Genomic DNA, 24212 nt, shown 5'->3' with positions numbered 1-24212 from the left:
CCCAGGAAAAGGAAATTTGGGGTCCCCTGCTGGAACTGTTGTCTCTGCGACCTGGTTCCAGATAAGAGGTTGAAGATCATGATGACGATGATGAGTAAGAGCTGAGATAAATGGTTCAGTGTGAAACATTCAGTGTGCACCAAGACTACTGCCCTCTAGTGACAGCCAGCTGTAACTTGCGGAGGTGCACAGCACTCCGTACCGCTCGGTGGAAATAAAGCTTTTGAAAATACTTATGAAACTTTCACAGGTTATCAAATTATGTGACATTCAAACTTTTGTCCATAAAAGATTACTTCAAGAGCTTCCACTCCCTCTGTGGCCTCTAAATCCTCAGTTCAGCGTTCCTCAACATCAGCATCCGCTTCATTCACTTCTGATCTGTAGGGAACAGGCTCTCTTTCAGGTTGGGGTGTTTTCAGGAAGTCCCGGCCTGCCACAAGCAGCTAGCACCGCACCACAGCTATACATTATGCTAACCCATGCCCCTTCACATTGTCTCACCTCCTGTCTTAATTCTGATTTCTGCTTCTCCTTCTCTCCAGCTGAGCCCTCTGCATTGCTGCATACCCTCTCAGAGCCCCTCTCCATAGGCTGACATGCACCTCCTAAAAATTTTAACTGCACCCTGAAACAATGGCGGCCACAAGGGCTGTGATTGTTCACTTTACCAGTTTTACTCCTTTCCTCTCCCCTCATGTTTAAAAGGTTTTGCAGTGCGCATGCCAATTACATTTTGATTATGGATCAAATAGAGGAACGTTTGGTAGAAAAGTCCGCAAATATTACCAACTTTGCAACACAAAAAAATACATCCATCCATCCATCCATTTTCTTCCGCTTTATCCGGAGTTGGGTCGCGGGGGCAGCAGCTCAAGCAAAGCCGCCCAGACCTCCCGATCCACACACACCTCCCCCAGCTCCTCCGGGGGAACCCCAAGGCGTTCCCAAGCCAGCCGAGAGATGTAGTCCCTCCAGCGTGTCCTGGGTCTTCCCCGGGGCCTCCCCCCAGTGAGACGTGCCCGGAACACCTCTCCAGCGAGGCGTCCCGGGGGCATCCGGAAAAGATGCCCGAGCCACCTCAACTGACTCCTTTTGACGTGGAGGAGCAGCGGCTCGACTCCAAGCTCCTCCCGAGTGACCGAGCTCCTCACCCTATCTCTGAGGGAGCGTCCAGCCACCCTGCGGAGGAAACTCATCTCGGCCGCTTGTACTCGCGATCTCGTTCTTTCGGTCATGAGCCAAATCTCATGACCATAGGTGAGGATCGGAACGTAGATCGATCGGTAAATCGAGAGCTTTGCCCCCCTACTCAGCTCTCTCTTCACCACGATGGTCCGATACAGCGACCGCATCACTGCAGATGCTGCACTGATCCGTCTATCGATCTCACGCTCCATCCATCCCTCACTCATGAACAAGACCCCGATATACTTAAACTCCTCCACTTGAGGCAAGGACACTCCACCGACCTGAAGAGGGCAAAGCACCTTTTTCCGGTTGAGAACCATGGCCTCGGATTTGGAGGTGCTGATTTTCATCCCGGACGCTTCACACTCGGCTGCAAACCGCCCCAGTGCACGCTGAAGGTCCTGATTTGACGAAGCCAACAGAACCACATCGTCCGCAAACAGCAGAGACGAGATTCTGTGGTTCCCAAACCAGACCCCCTCTACACCCTGGCTGCGCCTAGAAATTCTGTCCATAAAAATAATGAACAGAACCGGTGACAAAGGGCAGCCCTGGCGGGGGCCAACGTGCACTGGAAACAGGTTTGACTTACTACCGGCAATGCGAACCAAGCTCCTGCTGCGGTCGTACAGGGACTGGATAGCCCTTAACAAAGGACCCCGGACCCCGTACTCCCGGAGCACTCCCCACAGGGTGCCCCGAGGGACACAGTCGAACGCCTTCTCCAGATCCACAAAACACATGTGGACTGGTTGGGCGAACTCCCATGAAACCTCGAGCACCCGATGGAGCGTGTAGAGCTGGTCCAGTGTGCCGCGACCAGGACGAAAACCACACTGCTTCTCCTGAATCCGAGGTTCGACCATCGGTCGAATTCTCCTCTCCAGTACTCTGGAATAGACCTTACCGGGGAGGCTGAGGAGTGTGATCCCCCTTCTTAAACAGACCAAACCACCACCCCAGTCTGCCAATCCAGAGGCACTGTCCCCGATCACCACGCGATGTTGCAGAGGCGTGTCAGCCAAGACAGTCCCACAACATCCAGAGACTTAAGGTACTCAGGACGGACTTCATCCACCCCAGGAGCCTTGCCACCAAGGAGCTTTCGAACCACCTCGGTGACTTCGGCCTGGGTAATGGATGAGTCTGTCTCTGAGTCCCCAGTCTCTGCTTCCTCTTCGGAAGACGTGACGAAGGACGTCGTCGTTGTCGTCATCGTCATGTCCCATCGTCACGTCAAAAAAATACAAAGATGGTCAAATGACCTAGAGTTCATGGAGGGACACTGCACATAACATTGGCTTGAAGGTTGATTGTATAAATAAGTGGTGCTTGTTGAGAGACAAATTATTCCAGAAAAAAAGGAAAGAAAAAAAAAGATTAGGAACAGTGGCGGTGCAGGCAGGAAAAAAAGCAGTCTATCTTATTGTTCACATTGCATCCCCTACTAGTCCGGCGGTAAATTGCAGTACGACACCCAGCAGTGTGACAACTTTGAAAGAGTGGCGTCCATGTTGATGTCATTACATAGCTACAGAGTTATGGAGTTACAGAAGCATAAATCAGGCTTCAAATTTAGCTACAGACTCCAGGTATCAACCCCAGGCCAACCATGCACCCACCCCCACCCTGAGGTTTCAGGGCAACAGCGGGGCCAACTTACAAAACCACAGTGAGAGCTCATGCTCATAAAGTTAACCACCCAAGTGGTTGGACTGTGGTGGAATCACAGAGCCACGGTATGAGACCCCCCAGACACATGCCCCAGGTTCAGCCCCTAAACACCCCAATGTCGTGGTTATGGGTGAAAGTAGGACCCTGCTCCCTCACAGTGTGTGTTAATTCTACTTGTGCCTCTTCCTGTCAGGTGTTTCCTGCACCCAATCAAGTATATTACCTCACTGATGGACTGTATAATGTTTTTACTTCAAAATGAACTGTTTGTTTTCTACAAAATGGTTTCCTGTGTTAGTCTTTTCTTAATGAAGCATCATTTTTGGTAAGACAGTGCCTGTTTTTAATATGGAGGCCTTGGTGGGTAATTTGACCTTTTCCTGGTCGATATTGATGCTCAGGGCCTACAGCGGTCCTTGAGACCAGCCTGCGGGCTCAACCATGGTCACTAACCTGACCTTTGTGTCTGCTTGCTGCAACATCATTGTTTTTGTGTTTTTGCAGTGTGTTCCTTTATCTGCCATGTTTCCTGTAAAGACCACGCTCCTCAGGTCTGTCCAATCCCAGCAGAGCAGGCCAAGAGGCCTCAGGGAATCGATGTGCAGAGAGGCATCGGTACCGCCTACAAGGGCTACGTCAGGGTGAGAGCACATAGTACTCAGACACTTCTTGCAGCACAGTGTGGCTTCACTGTATTAGAATCATGTCCATCTTTCCACACTGAGTCCCATTTGCCCCCTGAGATAAAATGCTCCTCAGAGTTCCTGAACTTTGAAGATACTCAGTTGCTTCCCACTATGTGTATTTTTTGTCACTATCAGTTAAGTTTATCTTAGTATAAACTAGCTGAGTTACCCGTTCTACGCATGGGTAATAGAGAAGATTTTACCAATGTTATTGTATATTTCATGTCTCTTTAGTTAAGGTGTAATAAGTTTCATTGCATTGTGTTTATGTTGTCATCATTCATTTTCATGGAGCAATTTGTGACATTCATGAGACTCAAGTGAATAATGATAAAAGGTGGCACATGGCGTGTGCTGGCCCATTTGGATTGTAATGAATTTGCACCCTAGCCAGCTGCTACTACATAGTAAGTAAAGTGTGATGCTGCTACCTGACCCAAGTACCACGTGAACTGTGAAAATAAGGGCTGCAGTGAGCGGGTTGTGATCTACTAGTATAAGGCTGACCTTGTGTGCATGTGTGTGTGTTTGTGCACATACACTTTAAAACTATGGGTTAAAGTTCTCCGTCACCACGACTTTTCTGTCATTTGGAAAATTTAACCACACATACACATGCGCACGTGGTGTCATGCGTGTTTTGGGGCCGAAATATGATTATCTCACTGTCAAAGCAACATCCCATTCTGCACTAATCAAAGCAGCGTGGATGGCACTGCACTGCAGAGGAAGGGACTGTGTGAATTTTCCGTCCTCTCCGCTCTGTTTACTGCTTGCCATGAGCCACGGTCTTTCTCCTCCCTGTCTTCGTGAGAACATTGGCAGACACTCCCCAAGTAGAGTGGGGTGTGGCTTTGCTTTGAACCAATGAAGCATTGATCTGACTCACTGCTTTGATGGTTTGTTGTATTATTTCGCTTTATCTTAATTTTCCCCCGCTAAAACCCTAAAGAGCATATGTCTGTGAGTAATTACCTTTTTATATTAAACTGACCTGTTATGGTCTTCTAAAACAGCTGATAGATGTATTTTATAACTTAAAAACGGGACAGATGCTAATGCATTGGCACGTCTGTGGCATTTTCAGTGTTAAAGTTAGCATTAAGTTGTTCGCATCTCAGCACAGTTTGTGTGCATTTGTTTTCTGTATAATAAATAATTAATGGCTTGGTGTTTGTTGTCGTAAGAGTCAAATGTATTATGAATTGTATTTTTTTATTTGTATATTAATAATAATAGCAACAACAACAAAAGTAATAATAACTAATATTGCTACAATACAATTTTAGATAAACAGACAAAATTAACCTGATAAAACAAAACACAACAGAAAAAGTAAAACCAACTAACAATGACCATAAATAAATAAATAAATATAGAAATAAATTCACTAGGTGTTTCCTGTGAACACCTAGTGACTCCACTTCATCCCTGTTTTATTTAAGTTTAATGACAATTTGTTTCAGTCAAACCACATCTAAGCTGTGTTTTTACACAAGAAAAAATAAATTGCAGTAAATTGCACATTTGTGTCTTTTTTTCATGAAAATATCTTATTAAAGATCACATATTACACTTTAGTCAGGCCTTTAAAATACTTTTGTGGACTCTTGCTGTAATATGTTGTCATTGGTTGAGATAGTTGCTGTAGGCATCTAAAAATGCTCATAATCGGGTGAAACCTGATGGAAATCTCTTTGTGGTGTGTCGGTGATGTATGTATGTGCAAAATAAAACAAAACATTACTTGAGGTATGTTTTTGACGAGAATATAACATCATAACTTTATTACAAGCTCAAACGTTGATGTTGCGTGATAAAGGTCTTTTAATAACTCACTTCAAGAAATAATGGCAAAACTGACATGTAATTTAAAAAAAAACAAACAACAAAAATGATTAATCGATTACTAAAATAGTTAGTTAGTTGCAACCCTAGTTTGTTTTACAAGTGAGAGCATTTTACCGATTAAATTTGAATACACCAGGTTTGAGTTTCTCCGTGTGCATGTGTTTTCAAAACTGGTGACAGTGTTACTTTGTGCACAGCAGAACAACTTTGTCAGTTGCTTTAGGCCCTAATTTTGTATTTTATTGACTGTACAGCCAGCAACACAGCACCCATTTGGTGCATTCACCGGATTACAACAGATCAAAATACTACAGAAGACAAAGAATTTTTACTTGACAGTTTGAAGTGAGTTTTATTTGTTTCAGAGGGCTTCATACCCATTAAAATTCATCAGAATATACAAAATTTGACTTGCTCTTTTAAAAAATTTCTGGGGGAGCACCCCCAGACCCCCCAAATCAATAGTGTGTGTTTACTTCACACTTTGAAGTGACTTTTATTTGTTTCACAGGGCTTCATACTCATTAAAATTCACCAGAATATACAAAATTTGACTTGCTCTTTTAAGAAATTTCTGTGGGAGATTCCCCAGACTCCCATAGTTTGAAGTGAGTTTTCTTTGTTTCAGAGGGCTTCATACCCATTAAAATTCACCGGAATACACAAAATTTGACTTGCTCTTTTAAAAAATTTCTGGGGGAGATCCCCCATAATCAATACCATGTTTTTACTTCACAGTTTGAAGTGAGTTTTCTTTGTTTCAGAGGGCTTCATACCTGTTAAAATTCACCAGAATACACAAAATTTGACCTGGTCTTTAAAAAATGTTCTGGGGGGGGGTGGTACCCCAGATCCCCCAGAATCAACACTACGCCCCGCCCCCCCACCACCCTTTTATGTACCTTTATGTTCAAGTTTTGCATTCTTTTTATGCTTTCTGTCTCTCCTTAGAGGCTATTTAGAATAGATTTGTATGCTGTATAATATGTTTATTGTATTTATTGAGGGAAAAAAAGAGCGTGTGCCCCCCACTACACCACATTTTAGGGAATTGCTGGCAGTCATTTTTGCCAGGAAAAAAAAATTTCAGTCAGATGAAAATTTATTGCTTTAACCCATGCTTTAAACCTAAGGGCCCCAGTGACCTCCCCCTTGGTGCCCACATTCACCATACCAAGTTTGGTGTTGATTGCGTCTGCGATAGTGTCTCATATTCATGTTTCACATGATATTTTTGTTCTTAGTGTTGACAAATGTAATTGGCTTAACTAATCAAGGAAATGGTACCATATGAATGACAATGCTATAAGAGTGAACAGAATTATTTTTTAATTACCTGTATTGATTGCATTATAAATTAATCTAACCACTCTAAAAAAAAAAAAAAAAAGCATTGGCTCTGGGACAGCTTTTCCAGTATGTCCGTGACTATTTGTTGCTTTGTAATTATAACCAATCCAGCTAGCACAAACTATCAAACATCATAGATTTCGTTTACATCCTGAAACATACAGTGAGGAAAATAAGTATTTGAACACCATGCAATTTTGCAAGTTCTCCCACTTAGAAATCATGGAGGGGTCTTAAATTTTCATCTTAGGTGCATGTCCACTGTGAGAGACATAATCTAAAAAAAACAAACAAACATCTGGAAATCACAATGTATGATTTTCTTAATTTATTTGTATGTTACTGCTGCAAATAAGTATTTTAACACCTGTGAAAATCAATGTTAATATTTGGTACAGTAGCCTTTGTTTGCAGTTACAGAGGTCAAATGTTTTCTGTAGTTCTTGACCATGTTTTCACACACTGCAGCAGGGATTTTGGTCCACTCCTCCATACAGATCTTCTCTAGATCTTTCAGGTTTGTAGTTTCAGCTCCCTCCAAAGATTTTCTATTGAGTTCAGGTCTGGAGACTGGCCAGGCCACTCCAGGACTTTGAAATGCTTCTTACAGAGCCCCTCCTTAGTTGCCCTGGCTGTGCAGGGCTGTGAAAACTCCGCGGATCCGTGGGATTCCGCAGATTTCATCATGGGAAGGGGGGCGGGGGGTGTTAGTGTTGCACTCTTTAATCGTGATCGTTACTGAGTTTTTAAAATGCTTATTGCAAAGCGTTCTTTTTTTTTACGACATCATGCAAGTTTTATAAGTCCACGGACACTGATCTGTGTGTTACAGATACAAATCAGTTTTCTCGGATCCACAGAGTTTCGAGGAGAATAAATGGCACTCAAAGCCTGGCTGTTGCGACAGTTGTCGGAAAGCGGGACTGGTTGGATGCTGCGGTGACGCTGTGTGGCTCCTGTGCGGCGCTGAAGCTAAACTTAGCATGTGGACATCCCAAACTTTTAGAGCTTTCAAGTTTTTAAAAGAAGATTTGTGCAGCATGTCTGTGTCACGGATCAACGTCGCACAGAGAGAAGATGGGGAGAAAGACTGTTTGGAAAAAGTGTGATAAGGACAAGAATCTGTGGAATTGTTGCTGACTTCATGAACACACCTGAAAGATAAACGGGAAAAGTGAACTGGTAAGAATTTTTCTCTCTCTGGACAATAAACATTTTGGATTTCAGAAAAGATTATGTGCCTTTTTTTTCTTTCATTAATCTAGACTTTCTTTCATTGGAAAAAAAGACATTGTGGCTTTGAATAAATTTAGGCTACATGAATTTACAGAACAATGTCAATTAGTTTTTATTAATGTAGACTTTTTTCATGGTATAAAAGACACTGGATTTACAGGAATTTACACAAGAATGTGTGGCTATATATGGTTATTCATATTTTAACCATGATTTTTAAAATATTCTACAATCTTTAGCTGTGGTTTTTGACATGGTTTAACAGTCTTTTCATGCATCATGAATTTCATGTAGTTTAATTGTTCTGAGTTAATGCATCATTTGGTTTACATTTAAAAGGAAAATCATTCCAGGTCCTACTTCCACATCATATTCTGTTATTTCAACATGATCATTGACGGTTCAAATGAAAGGTTGAATCTAGGATCATTTAAATATGCACTAATTTTGAGATTTGTTCTTCCAGGAGATGTTGAAAATGTATCAGTAGATGAAAATTTAATTGGGTTTCTGGGGCCTCACAAGTCCCTAGACCCCGGCTCCAGGGGAGCTGCGCCTCCCAGACCCCCTGCAAATTTTCCTCGGATTTCACAGTTTTCATTTTACAGCCCTGGCTGTGTGTTTGGGGTCATTGTCATGCTGGAAGACCCAGCCATGACCCATCTTCAATGCTCTTACTGAGGGAAGGAGTTTGTTTGCCAAAATCTCGCAATACATGACCCCATCCATCCTCCCTTCAATACGGTGCAGTCGTCCTGTCCCCTTTGCAGAAGAGCACCCCAGAGTATGATGTTTCCACCCCCATGCTTCACGGTTGGGATGGTTTTCTTGGGGTTGTTCTCATCCTCTAAACATGGTAAGTGGAGCTGATTCCAAAAAGCTCTATTCTGGTCTCATCTGACCACATGATCTTCTCCCATACCTCCTTTGGATCATCCAGATGGTCACTGGTGAACTTCAAACGGGCCTGGACATGTGCTGGCTTGGGCAGGGGGACCTTGCTGCCCTGCAGGATTTTACCATGACAGCATCATGTGTTACTAATGTAATCTTTGTGACTGTGGTCCCAGCTCTCTTCAGGTCATTGACCAGGACCTCCTGTGTAGTTCTGAGCTTTCTCAGAATCATCCTTACCCCACAAAGTGAGATCTTGCATGGAATCCCAGACCGACGGAGATTGACAGTCATTTTTGTTGTGATTTGGCGCTTTATACATAACATACTTATACATGAATTGAAATGTAACTGAATATTAAAGTGTATGTCTGTGTTGATATGTAGTGTGTTGTGAATTTCTGTATATGTTGTTATGACTGTTATAATTGTTGGACTCATTCTAGCAGGGGTGGGCGTTGATAAGCTTTGCTTCTGCCCACACCCTTTCGGACTCACAGGCTTGTTTATATAACATATTATTGGTATGTTTCTGTTCTTTCGGATTTGTGTGTGTGTCAAATAAAACCATTCATCTTGTGTTTCTTCCACTTTCTAATAAATAATCATAACAGTTGTTGTCTTCTACCAAGCTGCTTGCCTGTTATCCTGTAGTCCATCCCAGCCTTGTGCAGGTCTACAGTTTTGTCCCTGGTGTCCTTAGACAGCTCTTTGGTCTTGGCCATGGTGGACAGGTTGGAGTGTGATTGACTGAGTGTGTGGACAGGTGTCTTTTATACGGGTAACAAGTTCAAACAGGTGCAATTAATACAGGTAAAGAGTGCAGAATAAGAGGGCTTCTTAAAGAAAAATTAACAGGTCTGTGAGAGACAATTCTTGCTGGTTGGTAGGTGTTCAAATACTTATTTGCAGCAGTAACATACAAATAAATTATTAAAAAATCATACATTGTGATTTCCGGATTTTTGTTTTTAGATTATGTCTCTCACAGTGGACATGCACCTAAAATAAAAATTTCAGACCCCTCCATGATTTCTAAGTGGGAGAACACTTGCAAAACCGCAGGGTGTTCAAATACTTATTTTCCTCACTGTAACACATTTTCCAGGGCTCTCCCCACAAATTTAGAGCATGATGGCACTAGAGGTCAGGCCCTGGGAGTGGGCAGCTATAGCATTCTTGGAAGCCATTTCCTGAAACTTCACCTTTACAGCTTATCTAAAATTACAAACTAAGGCCTTGACCACATGGAAACGAATGTGATCATTTTGGAGGGTTTTTTTTTTTGTTTGTTTGTTTTTTTGGCATTTTCAAAGTGTTCCATAAACACTGCGACATTTCAGAACCATAGACTGTAGTATACAGTAAAACCCGCTTAAACTGTTGTATAAACCGCATAGTCACACTCACCGGACAAAAGCAAAAGTCCCACTTCTTTTGTATGGTTTTCTATGTAATAAACACTGTACATACCGGATTTTGTGTAACGGATTTTTGCTCACATCAGACAAAACGTTCCATCTCATTGCAATGCATTTCTGTTAAAAACTCCTTGCATGTACCGGACAGGGCAGCCCAGTAACAGAGGTACGAAATGAAGTTCAATATTGACACTTGCCAATTCGAGGAAAGTGGGTAACATATGTCCTTGATTAAAATACTGGCTGTTTATTTTTTCAAACTGTGCTCAGACACGGGACCTTAATGAGACAGGGAGTAATTCAAGGCCAGTGATTATTAACAAAATGCTTCTTGCTGCCTGCACTGTAATATGGTGTTAACTTTCACACATATAACCCCTGGGTGTGACGAATCCATCCGCTTTAGATCAGAGCCCTCTGCGGACCTGCGAACCAGTGCACCTGCTAAATGACAGACACAGCAAAGGGCTGCGATTTGTCATGTTTATGTTTTCAATCCTTCCTCTCCCGTCATATTAAAAGTTTTTGCAGTGCGCAAGCTGATTACATTTCAATCATGGATCAAATATGTTAGGCAGAAAAGTCTGCAAATATGATCAACTTCATAACATGGAGTTGGAAAAAGACGCTTAAATGACTCACAATTCCTGGGGTGAAATTGTACAACTTACCTTTTGGTTTGGAGGTTGATGATTGTATAAAGAAGTGGAGCTCATTGAGGGACAAATTAATCCAGAAAAAGCCCTGGTTCCTGTGGAAAATTGCATGAACATGTGACGGAGAACTTTAAAAGGGTCACATGCACATCAACATCATTGCATGGCCACAGAGTTACAGAGTTACCGATTTCAGGATTTTAAGGTACCACTCCGCAGCGGACTTGGGAAAGAGAGTGACTTGTCCGAATGTAATCTTTTTATGGCCCATAATGTCCGGCACTTATTTAAGGTAGGTGTTTATTTTTTCAAACGAAGTTTTTACCTGGTCATTAAATGAAGCAGGTCCTGATTCAGTTTTACCCGTAGCTCTTTGGTGCTTCCTGGTTCTGACTAATCCGTTACATACATATAACGCATGTTGTCCCTTTTATATACACTCAACAAAAATATAAACGCAACACTTTTGGTTTTGCTCCCATTTTGTATGAGATGAACTCAAAGATCTAAAACTTTTTCCACATACACAATATCACCATTTCCCTCAAATATTGTTCACAAACCAGTCGAAATCTGTGATAGTGAGCACTTCTCCTTTGCTGAGATAATCCATCCCACCTCACAGGTGTGCCATATCAAGATGCTGATTAGACACCATGATTAGTGCACAGGTGTGCCTTAGACTGCCCACAATAAAAGGCCACTCTGAAAGGTGCAGTTTTGTTTTATTGGGGGGGATACCAGTCAGTATCTGGTGTGACCACCATTTGCCTCATGCAGTGCAACACATCTCCTTCGCATCATCCGTGAAGAGAACACCTCTCCAACGTGCCAAACGCCAGCGAATGTGAGCATTTGCCCACTCACGTTGGTTACAACGACGAACTGGAGTCAGGTCAAGACCCCGATGAGGACGACGAGCATGCAGATGAGCTTCCCTGAGACGATTTCTGACAGTTTGTGCAGAAATTCTTTGGTTATGCAAACCGATTGTTTCAGCAGCTGTCCGAGTGGCTGGTCTCAGACGATCTTGGAGGTGAACATGCTGGATGTGGAGGTCCTGGGCTGGTGTGGTTACACGTGGTCTGCGGTTGTGAGGCTGGTTGGATGTACTGCCAAATTCTCTGAAACGCCTTTGGAGATGGCTTATGGTAGAGAAATGAACATTCAATACATGAGCAACAGCTCTGGTTGACATTCCTGCTGTCAGCATGCCAATTGCACGCTCCCTCAAATCTTGCGACATCTGTGGCAGCCTTGGGGCAACTGTTTGTTGTGATTTGGCGCTATACAAGAAAAAAGTTGATTGATTGATTGATATCACAGATTTAGACTGGTTTGTGAACAATATTTGAGGGAAATGATGATATTGTGTATGTGGAAAAGGTTTTAGATCTTTGAGTTCATCTCATACAAAATGGGAGCAAAACCAAAAGTGTTGCGTTTATATTTTTGTTGAGTATATTTCGGATTTTGATTATAACGGACAAAATTCGCTGGTCCACCTGAATCCATTATATGTGAGTTTTACTGTATATGCCAGGCCTGTATGTGGTGCTGTAACACTCCCACAAAAAACATAGAAGAAGACATGGAGCAAGTCCATAACCGTTGTAAGGAACTACTCAACGTAGCAACAGAAGCTACAACTTTCCAAAGTGGCACACTGAATAAAATAAAGCTTTATAAGAGAAAGATGGTCCGCATTGATCATCTGAAATAGTCGTATTGCGAATTTAAAGTGAAACAGCGTTTGTGTATTTTTAAAAACGCACAGCACTGTAGCTGCTCTCCACCTTGCAAATGAAGTGAAAGGACATGCACTTTAACCGAATCAAGTTTAACTAAAAAAAAAAAAAAAAAAAGCTTTTTCAGGCCGATTCTTATTAGATTCGATCAGTGTTTTTATCCATTTATCAACAGGGTGCGCAGCAGATTTACTGAATGTGGCTTTTGAAGAAAAGCTGCACTCAGTCCAGTTTTTCACAGGCTGCATTCATGTACAGGCGCAGCCTGACTTACTGAGGATTTCACTGACCGTCGGTGTTCACGGTCCGGGAACACTCCGAAACTTGTAATGATGTGAAAAAATAAATAATTACCTGGGAAAACACAGAACAGCCTAAATTTGAAAATCTACATGATGGTGCTGAAATCATAGCATGATAGCACAGTGCCATTATTCTATTGCTCTGGGAGAGCCCTGATCTTCAATTCGCATCTACTCTTTATTGCTTATCAAATCACATAAATGACTAATAAATGTTTAAATTGATAAAAACTTACACAGTCTTCACCACTTGTCTCATCTGTGTATGTGCAGTACTGCCACCAGATGGTCTGCACTTGCTTTACATTTTTGTTGACTGTGCCCGTTATGTTTTTTATGTCCTGGGTTGCAGACTATGGAACTATTTCATCTTGAGAGATGCCACTGAAAAAAAAAAAAAAAAAAAAAGCAATTTCATTTGCTTAAGTCATGGAACATATGTTGGCACACAAACACGACCACGGTTGCTGGTGAGAATCTGGACAGAATTACAAAGGTGTGGCATGTTGTGAGCAATGACTCGCTCTTGGTAACAAATTGGAGTGCCAGTTTTGTTGGGGTATGAGGGGCTTATAAAAGTAAATGACAAAATTTGAAATTTCTTGCAGTTTTGCCACACCTCACTGAAACTCTTCATGAACACACCACTGGCATGCTGGATGGTGGTTTGACAGCGTGGAACATAGCCAGATGTTTAAATGTTCATGAGTCGACTATCAGCTGGTTAAGGAAGAGGCTCCGTGACAGACCCATAGAACACCTATGGGATATTCTGAATCGGTGTGTTTGTGTTCAGATCTTGATAGTGCACACTGTTGTTCAACTCCAGAATGCCTTGAGGGAGGAATGGCAGACCATTAAATCACTCATCTCGCCTCGTCTTTGCTCCTGCACTCAAACGTCTTTTTCTCATCGAAACTCATGGCTGAAAAAAGAAAAGTGCTCCGCTACGCTTTAGCAGTGTTTTAATGTCTGTTTTTAAAAGTTTTTTTTTGTCTCTTTCGTTGCATCGCTAATGTCCGTTTTTATTCCAAAGCCTCATTTAAACTTCAGTGTTTAACAACTGATGCTGAACACAGAGCAGGTTGATGATTTAATTCGGGGGTGTTCAGGTTACTGTAACAGCAGTAACAATATGAACAATATCACATTCACCCCTGACGTCGGGGGGGAATGTGGGGCATTGTTGTAAAGTGCTTTGAGCGTCTGATGCAGATGGAAAAGCTCAATATAAATGCAGTCCATTTACCATTCCTCAACAGAAAATTTGCAGTTTAGTGGAATCCATGCGCAAAAGATTAGCTGCATTAGTTGTACCACATGGTGATCACACGTGATTGACTGTGATCTGATCCAGAATGTTGCCTTTCTGTTTATCCACTTGATAAATTCATTTACTATTCTATGTGACATCTTGTACAAAATCGGACAGAAATTTTACTCATAAAGCAATATTAAAATATACTTGTTTCCTTTGTTGTTCAGTATATTTTCATGAAAAAAACATACTTAAAAAAAAACGTACTTCATTTAAACTCTGGTCTCATGTTTACAAAGCCTTGCTTGACTGTCAGCATTACAAAAACATGTCAGACATGTACGTGCTTACCGAAGTACTGCTGATCAGAGCTGGCACTGTGTTCCTGGACTGTGTGTGGTTAATCTTCCTGTAAATTGTCAAGACTGATCTTTATACTTCGTATCTCTGATAGATCCCGAAGCCCAGTGGTGTAAAGAAGGGCTGGCAGCGAGCCTTCGCCGTGGTTTCTGACTGCAAACTCTTTCTCTACGATGTTCCAGAAGGAAAGTCCACCCAGCCAGGGGTGATCGCCAGTCTGGTGCTGGATCTCAGGTGTCTGTCAGATGGAGGACTTCAAGGAAGAAGTTTTCTTATTTACAAAAGACAACTCTAGAGATTAAAGTTTTCTAATTATTCCCAGAATTCTTTTTTTTTTTTTTTTTGGTGGATGTATGTCTTTTTCTGGAAAATAGAGACCAGTCCTCCTATACGGACTGCTTTCAGTTGGAAAGATTGTCACAAATTCTGCAATATTTGACTTTATGCTGGCTATATGTTTCCTTGACACTTTCACTATACAGTTGTGCTCAAAAGTTTACATACCCAGATTTTTTATTTTATTTTTTATTTTTTGCCAATTTTCAGAGAATATGAATGATAACACAAAACTTTTTGTCACTGGTTGTGTGAAGCTATTTATTGTCAAAGAACTGTGTTTACTCCTTTTAAATCATAATGAGAACAGAAACTAACCAAATGACCCCGATCAAAAGTTTACATACCCTGGTGATTTTGGCCTGATAACATGCACACAAGTTGACACAAACAGGTTTGAATGGCTACTAAAGTTAACCATCCTCACCTGTGATCTGTTTGTAATCTCTGTGTGTGTGTCTGTCTGTCTCTCTCTCTCTCTCTCTCTCTCTCTCTCTCTCTCTCTCTCTATATATATATATATATATATATATGGGGTGTAACAATACACAAAAATCACAGTACGTACCCCGGTTCTGAGATCACGGTTCAGTTAATTTTCGGTACAGTATGAAAACAAAATGCAAAACCTAAATTTGCTTGTTGTTTAAACCAACAATTTATTATAACATTATACAAACAGGAAAATAAAATAATTGCAAAGTGCTGCCTGGTAATAAGTTAAATAAAATGTTCTCAAATAAATGACAAATGTATGAAATATTATAAAAAATACATTCCTAGTAAAGAGCTTTTAACAAAACCTTTCCACAAGTAAAGAGCAGCACAACAGTTCTAGCATGAAGCCCTGTTAAATTTTAATCAACCTTAATATTTTTTGGCCAGAAAAATTAACTTGTCCAAAACTGTCACACTCTATATGGGATTTTTAAAAGAGAATTAATGTTAAAAACTCCTTTACTTTTGTACAATTTATTTTCTTTTTCTATTAACTGTTCATTTAATGATTGTTAATATATCTTTTTCAGTAAAGTTTTAAAAACAAAAACATTGTGGGAGAGGCAAAAAAAAAAGTGAACCTTAAAATATTTAGAACCACAAATAAATTTGATTCTTGGTTTGTTTATTTATTTTGCCATTAAAATTGGCCAACACATATTAAAATAAAATAACTTCTCAAGGCCAGGGCTTCTCAAAGTCTATTTAATCACAGTGCAGCAATCGAGTTGAGCGAGTCCGAGTGAGGAGGGTTGTAGATATCCCTCTGCTCAGTGCTTTCAGGCTGCTGCAGGCTGTGGAGGAGGGGAGACCCGTTGCCGCTCGGTGACAACAGGGACTTTCACTTTCAGTCACCAAACATCAGAAAAGTCTCCAGTAACGCCAGGAAAAGTAGATTTGTTGCTAGTCGCTTTTGAGAAAATAAGTCATCAAGAGGGTTTGGAAAGTCACCAGATTTAGTGAGAAAGTCAGTAAGTTGGCAACACTGAATGTAAATATGCAATGCGAACTCACCCGTGAACAGCCCTGTACCGAACCGAACGTCCCGTACCGAACGGTTCAATACAAATACATGTACCGTTACACTCTATATGTATGTGTGTGTGTAAAAGGTCAGTGAGTTTCTGGGCAACTGACAGACCCTTGCATCTTTCATCCAGTGCTGTACTGACATTTCTGAGTCATAGGGAAAGCAAAGAAAATGTAATTTAACTGTATATAACCTGAAAGGGGTATAAAAAGATATCCAGCGGACTGAGAATGCCAATGAGCAAAGTTCAAACTCTAAGAAGTGGAAAATGAGGGATTCTGTTGGAACCAAACCACGGTAGACCAACAAAAATTTCAGCAACAGCTGCTAGGAAAATTGTTGGGATGCAAAGAAAAATCCACAAATAACTTCAGCTGAAATACAGGACCCTCTGAAACAAAGTGGTGTGGCTGTTTCAAGATGCACAATAAGAAGGCACTTGAAGAAAAATCACCATAAGAAAGTCAGTACTACACAAATGCCACAAAGTATCCTCTTTACAATACACCAAACAGCACAGAGAACATCATTTGGAGTGATGAGACCAAAATTGAACTTTTTGGCCACAACCATAAGCATCAAATTTGGAGAGGAGTCAACAAGGGCTATGATGAAAGGTACACCGTTCCTACTGTGAAGCATGAAGGTGGCTCAGCTTGGATGCTGTATGGGACGTACTTGGAAAACCCAAGGGCAAGTCAACCTGACATTGGCTACAGCAGAATAAAGTGAATGTTCTGGAGTGGTCATCTCGGTCTCCTGACCTCAATATCATTGAGCCACTCTGGGGAGATCTCAAATGTGCTGTTCATGCAAGACAGCCCAGCAGTTTACAGGAACTGGAGGCTTTTTGCCATGCAGAATGGGTAGCTTTACCATCAGAAAACATAAAAGTGCCTCATCCTCAACTAGCACAAATGACTCCAAACTGTCATTGATGTTAAAGGGGGCAATACAGTTAGCACTGTTGCCTCACAGCAAGAAGGTCATGGGTTTGATTCGCACCTGTGGCCTTTCTGTGTGGAGTTTGCATGTTCTGCCCGTGTTTGCATGAGTTTCCTCCTGGTGCTTCGGTTTCCACCCACATTTAAAGATATGTAGCTTAGGTGAATTGGAAACTTTATAATTGTCCAGGTCTCCCTCACAGAAGAGGTCTCGATCTCAATGGGACTAACCTGGTTAAATAAAGGTGAAAAATAAATACACTGTATTAAGAACAGGGTATGTAAACTTTTGATCAGGGCAGTTTGGGTAGTTTCTGTGGTCACTATGATTTAAAAAGAGTAAACACAGTTGTTTGACAATAAATGGCTTCATACAATCACTAACCATGAGTGGAAAAAAATATTTTGTGTGATCATTTATATTCTCTGAAAAATGGCCAAAAAATGCAAAATTCTGCTAGGGTATGTAAACTTTTGAGCACAACTGTAAGTGCACATCTTGGTTGGCTCCTCTGACCAGTGCTGCTTGGTCACTAAATATGTACACACATTTCATGTGTTTGTACTTCTCAGCCAATTATTTATTTGTATTTTTGTCTGTGTTGTTCACACACTTTAATATTCTGACTGAGATCAATGTACCAGTATCTCAACTGGTATTTTACTGTCTTTGATGGTCTCTTCCATGACACCCCTCCTGTAGAGGAACCTCTCTGTGTTGTGGGAGCTGCTTTTTGTTCAACCAAAGTTCACGCTCACCAGGAGCAGTCAATGTGATATATAATGTGCTGTACTGACTTTACCTGCGTAAAGTTGAATAATTCAGAGAGATGACCTGCTTCATCAAGTAAAGAGTCATTTTCTGTACTGATTAAAGATAATCTGTCAGGTAATAAGTGTTGACTTTTTTGGATGAAGGCATCTTGTAAATTGTTGGCAAAGAGAATGACTAACACTCAGATATTCTCATTCTGCTGTTCATGTCTATACACACCTCACAAACAATATGGTCAAATTTCTATCAAATCTTTGTATTCATGCCTGTCACAAATGAAAAAAAAAACTGAGTGATGCTAATAGAAAGATTTCAGTAAGATTTCAGTTTTGACCATCTTTCCTTGAGATAAACAGATATGAGCCATAGAATGACAATCCCTGCAGACATGATCAGCCTGTTGTCAGTTTATCTGTATGAGGTGCAAATACTAAGATTTTATCCAACATAGCCATATTTCTCTGTCAATTTAATTTCTTTAAATTGATTTTGAACTGTGACTGAGGTTTGCCACCCACCAAACCATTGAAACCTGAAGTAATCTGGTGTGTTGCAGAGACGAGGAGTTCTCAGTCAGTTCTGTTTTGGCCTCTGATGTAATCCATGCCACCAGGAAGGACATTCCCTGCATCTTCAGGGTAGGTGTTTTGGTGGCGTGTGGGTGGTTCACAGACATTTGTGTGTTCTGAATATTTTTCTGGCCATCAGGTGACTTCCTCGCCACTGAACTCGCCGCTGTGTCCTTTATCTCTGTTGGTGCTGGCAGAGAGTGAAGTGGAGAAAAGGAAGTGGGTCCGGATCCTAGAGAGTCTGCAGAACATCCTGATCAAGAACCTCCTGAAGAATCAACAGGTCCACGTTCTGCATGAGGCATATGATTCATCACTACCCATCATTAAGTCCACTCTTTCAGCAGCAGTCTTAGGTCAGTCCTCATAATGAGATGCTGTGTTCCTAGACTTCAGCAGGGCCTAAATTGTTTTTAGGGATATGTAGGAGAGTAACATCAGTATTATGTTTGACCTTAAAGTCTTGTGTTTCTGCAGATCGGGAGCGCATTGCTCTCGGAACAGAGGATGGACTCTTTGTGGTTGAAGTCACCAGAGATGGTGAGCTGAGGTGGTTCCACCTGATGCACCATGCTGGATAAGAAAGACTGTATGTGTGGACTCTAAACCCGTCTCTCTCTTTAGTGATTGTCCGAGCAGCTGATAGCAAGAAGGTCTGTCAAGTTGATCTGATTCCAAAGGAGAAAATCATCGCTCTACTGTGTGGCCGGAGTCGCCACGTTCATCTTCATCCCTGGGGGGTGCTGGATGGTGCTGAACCCACTTTTGACATAAAGCTTGCAGAGACCAAAGGTTGCCAAGCTCTGACGACTGGAGTGCTCCGCCCTGGAGGCCCTGCCTGCCTGTTGGCTGCTGTCAAGCGCCAGGTCAGAAACTTGGAGCAGACAGAACCATTCTCATGTAGCTGTGATGTTCTCACTCTGGATCGCTTATGTCAAGCCTCTGTGTTTGATTGCAGGTTCTGTGTTTTGAGATTACACGTGCACGACCTCATCACAAAAAATTATGGGAGGTGCAGGCACCAGGTGTTGTGCAGTGGCTGGGTATAGTGAAAGAGCGGCTGTGTGTTGGGTACCCATCAGGTTTTGCCCTGCTGGCACTGCAGGGTGAGTCTTCCCCCATCAGCCTGGTGAGCCCAGGTGACCCGTCGCTGGCCTTCCTGTCCCAGCAGCCCCTGGATGCCCTTCATGCCCTGGAGGTTGGATCCACTGAGCTGCTGCTCTGTTTCAGCCATTTGGGCATCTATGTGGATGGGCAGGGCCGCCGTTCCCGAACCGAGGAGCTGATGTGGCCTGCAACACCAGTAGATTGCAGTACGTATCATTGTCCTGTCTAAAATGATTGAGTTGAATGTTTGTGTAGGAAGTGTTACACAAAACCCTGAATTTAAAAAAAAGCAAAAAAAAAAAAAAAAAAGGTTGTAAAAATGTGCCTTTGAAGTCCAGAAACCAAACCAAGCCCACCATGAAGAACTTCTGCTCTCTAGTGGTTGAAAAATTTGCTGGCTCTTGAGTCTGAGGAACTGTTTTAAAAATGTTGATGGATCTTTGTTGTCTTGGCGGTAAAACTAGCAGCTTGAGTGTTCCTGCACATCTCTGAATATATTTGAAATGCAAAGTAAGAACACCTCAAAATGATGTTCTTTTAATTTATTGTGTGAATGTTTGACACAGTCTTTCGTCACTGTGCACACAAACACAAATCCGCCAAAATATTGCATTTATTACGGGAATGATGTTCCTGTCACACACCTGGTGAAAACCACAGCAACCGACTTTGCCAGTAATGAGGACTATTGTTTACTTGATCACATATTGAGAGATAAAGGACATCAATCGACGTTGAAGTTCAAAACTTTGTGTCAGTCAGTATCTATCTGTTGAGACGTTGAGCTGCAGATTGAGACAAACACTGATTCAGATGTAGAAATTTATTACAATTACTTCAGGAAAAGACAGAACAGAATCTGTTTTGCAAATTGTTTTGTGAAACATTGTAAAGCACCGTTATCTTTAAGACATGAACGGGATAAACTGCTGTAAGAAGTCTCAAACATGCCAGTGTTTCACATTCAGTGATTCCAGCTGAAACACTGTGACCTCCACTGACCTCTGGCTATGTATCACACACAAAGGATATGGCCAAAATATTCAGTCAGTGCAAATATCATTATGCTGTGTGTCTGCATTCAGAACCGAACCCCATGAAGGGGATACAGATAGACAAAACTTTATTAATCCCTGAAGGCCAGTTAAGATCTTATAGTCCATTGACACACATTCATACAAAATGAAAGAATTCTTCAGTGTCTGAGCAGGCAGAGGGGTTTGTGGGTAAAATAAAGCTGCTATGCACACGAGCAAGACAGAAAGCATGGAATTTATGGTAACTTAAAGAATAAAAGTCTGTTAAAAATGACTAAAACAATAATAAAAGACCAAACATTTTTGAAATGGAGGCCCCACACACACACACACACACACACACACATGCTATTAATTATAAAGAAAACTGAGCACCCTTTGACAAGCCCCTGTTCCTGTTTCTCTGTCAGGTTCTAACTCCTCCCACCTTAGCGTCTACACAGAGTACGGTGTTGACGTGTTTGATATTCACACCACAGAGTGGGTGCAGACCATTTCCCTCCGCAAGGTAACGGACTGAAATTCACCATACTTTATGATTTTGACGTCGTATTTCCTGACTTGGCTTTAAAATTGTTTTCTGTACAGATCAGACCTTTAAATGTGGAAGGGACATTAAACCTCCTTAGTTCAGAACCTCCTCGCCTGATGTACTTCAGCAACACTTCATCAGGTAAGAACACATAACAGGCTTTTCCAAGATGGTGGCATAGGGAGTGGTTAGTATCGCTTCACTGCGCACCACATTTCCTCATTTCCTTTATTTGAGCATAACCTGACACTCCCCCTGGTGCTTTCTGATTTTTCTTGATACTATGAGTATTGAGGGATATTTTTTGAATCGATCCAGCACGATGCCGCCTAAAAGCGCCAAGAAAAATGTGAAAACAACTGAAGCTGAGACAGCTGCTACCACGGTGGCTAGCGCTAGCATGGATGCTAATACAGAGTCAACTTCAGAGCCACCGGCTGAGCCTGGCCTGGTCGGCATGCTTGACCCTGCCCTTCGTCAAGTTATTGAAGAAGTTACTGACAACATAACAGCTGTTGTCACCCAAAAAATAGACGCGCTGTCTGAAATGTTTAAGATCCAATCCGGTGAAATAAAGGAGCTGAGTAAATGCACTATTGAAGCGGAGGACAGAATCGCAGCCCAGGAAGACGAGCTGGAGCAAGCCAAGGATCGCATCCAAACTCTGGAGAACAAGGTCCTCTTCATGACACTGCGCATTGACAATTTTGAAGATAGAGGCAGGAGGAAAAATGTTCGTGTGATTGGGCTGCCTGAATCTTCAGAAGGATCACACGCTGTGCAGTTTTTTGAGAAATGGGTGCCAGAGTTCCTGCAAATCGAAGCTGAAGGTGGGCGTATAAAGATTGAACGAGCACACCGTACATTGGCACAGCGGCCCGGGCCCGGATCAACACGTCAGCTCCGAGACCCGTGCTCATACGGTTCCATAACTTCAGAGACAAACAACGAGTGCTGGAGGCATCACGGCGGAGCGGCACCACCGACCAGATGTATAAAGGTCATGTTCTTCCGAGATTTCTCGGCTGACACAATGTGGAAACGGAGAAGATTTAATGCTGTGAAGCGGAGGCTGCGTGATGTGGGAATCCAATACTCTCTTCTCTATCCTGCGAGACTGAGAGTCACTCATGAAGGGTCAACTACAGTTTTTGACTCTCCGGAAAAGGCATCCGTGTTTGTGGACAGTTTGAGATGAAGACCCCGAGATTTGCTTCAATGGGACAAATTGACTTGAGTTGGATTGTATACCACGGACGCAGGTTTTTTTTTTTTTTTTTGTTTACTTTCAATTACTGTTATGGACTAAGGAGATGTGAGTATACTTATTATATATAATTAGCTCTCTCTATTTGCTTATCTTGTATAGTGGTGCGCAGTGGCGGTGAATAGAATGTTAGTTGGGAAAGGTTGATCTCCGAGTGTAAGGAGGAATGCTTCTGGAAAGCTAAAGTTTTTGTTTTTGCTCATGTTCATTTAATTATGCAGTGTTGTTTTCTGCAAACGTATGTTTGTTACGGTTTTAGCTCAGCACACTATTATTCAGACTTATCTTCGGCACTGGGGCATAAGTATATGAATATATGGTCATGGCTGTAAACACCTTTAAACTCTGTACTTGGAATATTAAGGGGAGTCATTCGCCAATCAAAAGAAAGAAAGTTCTTCTGTCTTTAAAGAAGGAAAGGGTTGACATAGCGTTATTACAAGAAACGCACTTAAATGACACAGAGCATTTAAAGCTGCAAACGTGTGGTTTCGATCAGGTTTTCTTTTCTTCATTTACAAGTAATAGTCGAGGGGTTGCGATCCTTATTAGAAAATCTTTGCCCTTTAAGTTCTTAGAATGCCATAAAGACTCCAGTGGAAGATATGTACTAATTAAGGCAGTTATACATGGTGAAGAATTTGCTATACTTAATGTTTACTTCCCACCTGGCCACCCTATTACATTTCTGACTGAAATTGTCATGAAACTTTCAGGTTTTCCAATTGAGAACACCATTATTGCTGGTGATTTTAACTGTCTTATGAATCCGTTGACTGACCGGCTCCCCGTTGGCTCTCCCTCTATCTCAAAACAAGCAAAACAAATATCAAACCTTATGGAAGAAGTAGGTTTTGTGGATGTGTGGAGGAGACTCCATCCTGCTGGAAAGGAGTACACCTTTTATTCTAACCCACATAAATGCCACACACGTATTGATTACTTCTTTCTTCCTAAAACTATCTTAAAGCAAGTGATTTCTTGCACAATTGGACATATAGTTATATCTGATCATGCAGCTGTTTATTTGAATTTTGCCCCCAAAAATGCAAGAAAAACTTCCAACTACTGGAAAATGAATCCTACTATTTTGAAAGATTCTAAATTTATGGAATATTTTTCAACATAATTTAAGCACTTTCTAACTATTAATTCACCCACAGCTAGTAGTCCTTCTCTTCTTTGGGAGACTGCTAAAGCTTACAGTAGGGGACTGATTCTGTCTTACACGGCCAGTAAGAAGCGTAAAATCACAGAGCAGCAAAACATTTTAGAAAGAAGACTTAGTCTTGGGGAAAAAGAGTATATTAAAAGACCTACACCGTCTAAACTGAAGGAACTTAATGCCACTTGATGTTCACTCAATACTTTATTAACCCAAAATGCAACAGATAAAATAAAATTTGCCAAACAAAAATTATTTGAACATGGAGATATACCTTGCGTACCTTACTAAATCCCAAATTGCTTCCCAAACAATAGCCTCCACC

At 41.6% G+C, this 24212-nt stretch overlaps 1 protein-coding gene and 1 long non-coding RNA gene across 4 annotated transcripts in view; one reads left to right on the top strand and one right to left on the bottom strand.

Moving 5' to 3' along the window:
- cdc42bpb (CDC42 binding protein kinase beta (DMPK-like)) overlaps positions 1–24212 on the top strand; it is a 138721-nt gene that overhangs the window by 86933 nt on the left and 27576 nt on the right. For all 3 annotated transcript variants that reach the window (XM_034162582.1, XM_034162580.1, XM_034162581.1), the window contains exons 24-32: positions 3370–3506; positions 14722–14861; positions 18767–18848; positions 18919–19135; positions 19257–19319; positions 19404–19645; positions 19738–20092; positions 21334–21431; positions 21512–21596. In XM_034162582.1, the coding sequence (XP_034018473.1) occupies positions 3370–3506; positions 14722–14861; positions 18767–18848; positions 18919–19135; positions 19257–19319; positions 19404–19645; positions 19738–20092; positions 21334–21431; positions 21512–21596 (1419 nt within the window). The remainder of the gene's footprint in view (positions 1–3369; positions 3507–14721; positions 14862–18766; positions 18849–18918; positions 19136–19256; positions 19320–19403; positions 19646–19737; positions 20093–21333; positions 21432–21511; positions 21597–24212) is intronic.
- On the bottom strand, positions 545–9168 carry LOC117503368. The gene is made up of 3 exons (XR_004558551.1): positions 9157–9168; positions 7744–7751; positions 545–621 (listed from the first exon to the last, which is right to left on the bottom strand). It is a non-coding gene; the product is annotated as an uncharacterized LOC117503368 (long non-coding RNA).

The sequence above is a fragment of the Thalassophryne amazonica genome, chromosome 21 (assembly GCF_902500255.1).
Source record: "Thalassophryne amazonica chromosome 21, fThaAma1.1, whole genome shotgun sequence".
Classification (NCBI taxonomy): Eukaryota; Metazoa; Chordata; class Actinopteri; order Batrachoidiformes; family Batrachoididae; genus Thalassophryne; species Thalassophryne amazonica.
Note: the sequence above shows the minus strand (reverse complement) of the source record. Positions and strands in the feature narration are given on the sequence as shown.